General features: G+C 30.5%; 1 protein-coding gene across 1 annotated transcript; it reads right to left on the bottom strand.

Annotated features, from left to right (window-relative positions):
- Nucleotides 1-2657: 2657 nt before the first annotated feature.
- LOC129888386 (non-specific lipid-transfer protein 1-like) lies at nucleotides 2658-3088 on the bottom strand. The gene has a single exon (XM_055963370.1). The coding sequence runs from the start codon at nucleotides 3052-3054 to the stop codon at nucleotides 2686-2688; it is 369 nt and encodes a 122-aa protein (XP_055819345.1). The 5' UTR covers nucleotides 3055-3088; the 3' UTR covers nucleotides 2658-2685.
- Between the last annotated feature and the right edge of the window lie 2918 nt (nucleotides 3089-6006).

Below are 6006 nucleotides of genomic sequence, written 5' to 3'. Positions count from 1 at the left end.
AGTCAAATAACAGATTCATTACATGTAATTGATCTCAGAATTCATTTCATTAAGTTTATTACATCTTTCTAGTCTCACATATACAGAAAATACTATCAATTACAGTAACAAACACACGTAGCACATACAATAAAGCGACATCAGTGATCCACACTCACTAACACAAACATATTCAATCTCATTATGCATTAATTGAAAATTTATATTAAAAAAAGTCTCTTATTTGGTGTTAGAGCAGTGAACATCTGGACTAATCTTGAAAGAAAGATTGACCTTACATAATCCAGGAAGTTTAGCAGCACGGCTGATTGGAAGTGCGGTAGACCCTGAACCAACGCTCTTTATGCATTTGCAAGTTCTTTCACGGCCAGCTCTTGTACATTCAGCATTGAGGATAGATTTAATCCCACTACAACACTCTGATGGCACACTTAATCCATCGCCTTATAACACGTAGGTTCGATACTATTATACACCATGTTGCACTTGAGAATTGCATCCTCAGATGCTGCTGTGGTGGCTCATGAGAAGCAAAGGAAGTAGTTTCTTGTTTAGCATTATGAAAATGGCCAGCGAGTTGCGATTTCCTTAATTATCATATATATATATATAACCAAAGGTTGACAAGTCAAACATGTGAAGGTACGAAAGTGGTTGATATAGTAGGTTTTATATTAAATGAGAAACACTTGTATGAATTTGATGAGAAACGTTACACTTGTATGAATTTGATGAGAAAAGTTTTCGTCAAATTATATTTTCTATGAATGATTATAGATCAAACCTATTTAATTTTATAGTAGAATGGTTGACCATCCACGGCTTAATTGTACTTAGGGTCTTTTTATTTTGGATATCGATCAATATAGATAATAATGTTTATTGAACAATAAATTTGTTTCGAACTATAGAGCTTATAAGACACAATCAAATTCGAATGAGAAAATATTGAATTGAATTGTACTAATCTTTACTTGAATTGAATTTAATTTTGTAATTGTTATTTTATTTTCTAATTATTTCTTCAATTAAGAAAATGAAAGACAACATATTGATATGAGCGTCTGTAGGAAATTCACATATTACTAGTAGTGAATTGTGTTTGATTCTTTTCTTTTTTGTATGGAGTATTGACCTCTTGAATTTTTTATTCGAGATTGTAAGTTTAAAATTTCTCTATTATAGTGATATTATTTTTTAGTCATCTTACGCCCCGTTCCTTTTTTCTCCTTAAAAAGATCATTTGTCACGTTAATTTTTTGGTTTTCTTTTTATTCTCATTATTTACCGTTGGTTATTGTTGGTTCTTTGTTCATGTTACTTCCTCTGTCATAAATGAAATTGGAAAAATACAAAATAAAATTAAAAAAATCAATATTATTGAGGTGAATCATAAACCTTAGGTTCTGTCGATCTTTATAAGAGTAAGGAAGAACAGTGAGATAGAAGATGTCCAATTTTGCAGCAGTTATAGTTGCTCGTTTTTAAGCAATTTGATTTTAAAATTTTCATTTCACCTATAGTATATTGGAAAGATAAAAAAGGACTTATGAATTTTTCTCCTTTTTATCTATTTCTTCATCACTACACATGTATATATACAAGTAAAAAGGAAACCAAAATCTATTATGCTCTGGACAGCTATCTAACACTAACTAAAGAATAATTATTTTATACAAAAGTAAAGAAAACAATTTAAATAGTTAGAATCTTCTAGATTTGATGGCTCATGCTAATCCAATGTCATTTTTTAGCTTTGAATCAATGTACCAGATTTGATTTTTTTATTTCCTGATGAACGGCTGTGATGCAAGGAACTTAGAAGAGATGTCTGAACTTTGTTTCTGTCATAGTGTACTTGTCTCTTTTTCTTTCATCTTCACAGAGCTCAAGTTTCCTCTATTGACATCGTGAACTTGAGGCTTGAGCTTTACTCCTGTTACTATCACCAACATAATAAAATGATTTATATTATCTAAATCTGTTTTGTATTACAAATTTAAAAAATATTTACTAATTTTGTAAAGTTCATGTTTAATCAAATAGTATAGATTCCAAAAGCAAGCTAAGTATTATTTATTGTGACTTAAAGTGAAAATTACTTTTAAGGGGGATCAACAAGGATGGTGGGATTTTACCTGATTATTTTAATTGGTACTCCTTTCTATTTTACTTTACATGGAACTATTACTATTTAAGGAGTTAGAGATTTATTTTACTAAAGACTATTTTAATTAATAGTACTTCTTATGTGTTTCTTAATATGTACATTTTATTGTACTAAGAACTTGAAGATTTCTTATCCGAATTTAAACAAAAACGATACTCATATTTGAATCTTGTCACATAAAATAGAATTGATGAAGTTATAACTACTAAAGGATGAACGGTTATTGTTATGTTATGTTTTTCCAGATTTGAATTCATAACTCCAAATAACAAAATTCTTCTTTTTAATGGCAAAATATAATTGATTGATATGTCGATGATATATTGATCAACGTAACAATGTGAAATCAGATGCATAATAACAATATCCGCGATACAATACAATTATTAAGGACCAATTTTGAGACAATTACAAAAACGTATAATAATATTTAATTAGATAGATGATGTCCCTATCTTATGATTAGAGACAACATAACTCTTATTTTCACTTATATCGTATGCATAGTTCGTCCTTCATCTCACCTTTGAGCAATCAGCTTTAGGACTAATCTTAAAGGGAATATTTTTCACCCCACACTTTCCCGGGAGGGCAGCAGCATTCTTAAAATTGATACCACTAACACTTGAGGCAGCAATTTTCAAGCACGAGCAAATGCCCTGACGGTCCGCCTTGCTTTTGGCGATACCGTAGAGGGACTTGATCCCTCTACAGCAAGTTGGTGGCACCTTGCCACCTTTGACTACGTAGCTAAGGCACGGAATTAGGCTGTTCAGCACCGTGCTACACGTAATTGCCGCTTCCACGCGAGGTGGTACGGCAACTACTATGTAAATTAGGAGCAAAAGAGAAACGGGCTTAAATAGCTTTCTTGAGATAGCCATGAACAACTACAAAAATAAGTGAATAAAATTTTGAATTAAATAAACACTTTGGTAGTCTTGTTGGAAGGTGATGGGCGAGTATATATAAGGAGTGAATATTGATTTTATATCAGAATTATATTGTTTTAGTTGGTGTAACTTTAAATTCTTTATTTAATATTAGTAGATTTAAACTTGGTGTATATTGAATATGTCCATTCTTTTTACTCTCTCCATTTCATTTTACTTGGCACTCCAAATATTTATTGAGAATTTATTTTTTAAAACTAGTCTTATTAAGAATATTGCGTTAACAATAATGGGAGAGGTGGTTTTGGTTAGTTAAATAGTTGTTGTAGTTTGAGTCCTTTCGAGGACGGACCCCTTTTTTGGGGAAAGAATAGTGGGTAGGGTTTATTTTTCCCCTAGACTACTTTACTCACTGAAAATCATTCCACATACAGGAACTGAGGAAAAAAAAAGGGCTCGAACTACAGGGATCTGATACTTGGCTTTCTTGGTATGAGAAGTTGGTTCCTTTTATGCCTGGCACTGAAGAAGAAAGATCAAATGCGTCTTATCCGCTATTTGCGATGTAAATAGAAGTTAGGTACAACAGACTAAAATTCCACAGTAGAAAGAGCTATGCTCACCAGCCCTTAGGTCTATGCGTGCTTTTAACATTCCCCGCACCAATTCGGCCTCGATCCTTTTTTCCAAGAGGAACTGCTTTTCCAGCGCCCCCAAAAAGAGAGGAAGGTGTCTGGGCTCGTTCCTCCCGATAAAATAAAAGGACAGCCGGTGTTCAAGCTCCGCTCTTCTTTTGGATATAGGAAGGAGAGGGCGTAGGCTCGCCTAGTTATCTAGTAATCCAATATGGTTTGAAGCTCTAGACATTTTTAGAGTCTGCATGGACTCAAGTATGCATTAAAAATGTAAATTTGATTATCAATACTTTAAGTGATTATTTAATAATAAAAATAATATTAGTAGCAAATAATAAATTTCTCTTGATCATTTGGTAAATGAATAAATAAATAAAAAATCTATTCTTCATATACGTACTCTGTAAAATGAAACAGAGGGAGTACATCATCATATTATGATTAATATAAAAATAGATAGTGGTCTATTGTAAATTGTAATCTTGGCCGTTTAAACTTTAAGAGAGTGGCTTGGGTGGACATTAGTTTTTTTGTTTCCAAAACATTGATTATTTATGTATCAGAATGATTTTTTTGATCAGTTTATAATTTGGATGAGTTATACAAATTAAATTTGAATATGAGTTTGAGAATTTTTTCAAAGTGGATTTATTTTTTCAAGTAAAATATATATTTAAATACAACTTTAACTTTGGCATTTTTTTTTAAAGAAGTACATTTTGAATATAACTAAGCATTATAGTACTGATGTATATTGTTCTCTTCCAAAAAAAGTTTCTAAAAGTAATTAATCACTTGATTTCTTCCACTACTTAATTAGTGCTGCATTTTTTTTAGTGGCACCATGCTTTCACCACCAACTCTGGTTGAAGATCAACATGTCAATCATTTTAACAAACTCAAAATTAGGTAGGTATTGTTTTGTTATTATATATTTGTTGTCTCTTATACTCTTTTTTTAAAGATTATTTTTGTTTTAAGTTGGGGGTCTATTAAATAATTTTTTTTATTTTATTTTTGAGATAGAGATAAAATTTGCGTACATTTTATACTTCTCAGACCGATTGTGTAGAAATCCTGTTGTTGATTGCAAAAAATATTTGCCACCGATAAACAAATAAAATAGACTTTAAAAATATTCCTTCGAGTATTCTGGACAAAAAAAAAAAGGTATCCAAGACATATATAATATTTGAAATGTTTCTCTAACTTAGGAAAATTCTATGAAATTCCCCAGTTTTTTTTATTATAAAAATCTTAATCTTAATTCTACTCTTGGACCTTGTTTCATTGAATAATAAAAGAAGAATTACACATACTCTTATGAAAATTTTAAATTATTTTTTTAAATAACTATTATTTAAAGGAAAATTTCAAAAATAAGTAAGACTAGAAACATGATCAAGCTCCTTAATTATAGTTTGCTTAATTATAATTCGTAGCTACATGTTAGAAGGAGGAAAAAGCGAGCGAGCAAAATTGGGAGAAGAAAGAGAGAGGCGAGCGAGATTGGGAGGGGGAGGAGGCGAATAGTATTATATATTTGTTGGGTAATTATATATATGTAACTAGTATATATATATATATATATATTAATGAATATAATTGTATTAACAAATACATTTTGTATCCGAATACAATTTGTATCAATGAATATAATTGTATCAATGTTGTATCAAGTTCAAATGTATTAATGAAATACAGTATGTATCAACAAATGCAATTATATCAATGTTGTATTTCGTAACAAATTGTCTTTATATTCTTCATTATTTATATGCAATTGTTTCCATGTGTGTTTGTATTTGGTATCACTGAAAGAAAACATTCATCTATTACCATGCATGTGTATTTGTATTTGTATTTGTTGCCTTGTGTGTTTATATTTGTATTTGTTTGCCTTTTATGTATTTGTATTCGTCTGTTGCCATGTGTATTTGTATTTTGTATCACTAAAAAGAATTTGTTAGTTGACATTTATTTAAATTTGTATCATTGACTGTTGACACTAGTATTTGTATTATTTGACTGTTACTATTTATATTTGTATTGAGAGAAAATGAAGGATGTAAGACGGAGGAAGGGGGCAAAGAGGGGAAAGCAAGAGTGGAGAGAGAGAAAAGAAGGGTGGAAGAGAGCAGAGAGAAAATTTCTATAGTAAATACATCTCATATATTTACCTTACTACGTAATCTCCTCTTATTTAAATGCTTGTTCCATAGATAAGTTTGTAGAAATTATTGTGCTTAGTTGAAGGCTTTTCCCAATGAAGTTGAAAACTATAATTGACAATCCTAAATCTGCCTTC

The sequence above is a fragment of the Solanum dulcamara genome, chromosome 5, assembly GCF_947179165.1.
Source record: "Solanum dulcamara chromosome 5, daSolDulc1.2, whole genome shotgun sequence".
NCBI classification, from domain to species: domain Eukaryota; kingdom Viridiplantae; phylum Streptophyta; class Magnoliopsida; order Solanales; family Solanaceae; genus Solanum; species Solanum dulcamara.
Note: the sequence above shows the minus strand (reverse complement) of the source record. Positions and strands in the feature narration are given on the sequence as shown.

Coding starts and splice junctions, on each gene's coding strand:
- LOC129888386 (XM_055963370.1), bottom strand. CDS start 3,054: ATGGCTATCTCAAGAAAGCTATTTAAGCCCGTTTCTCTTTTGCTCCTA.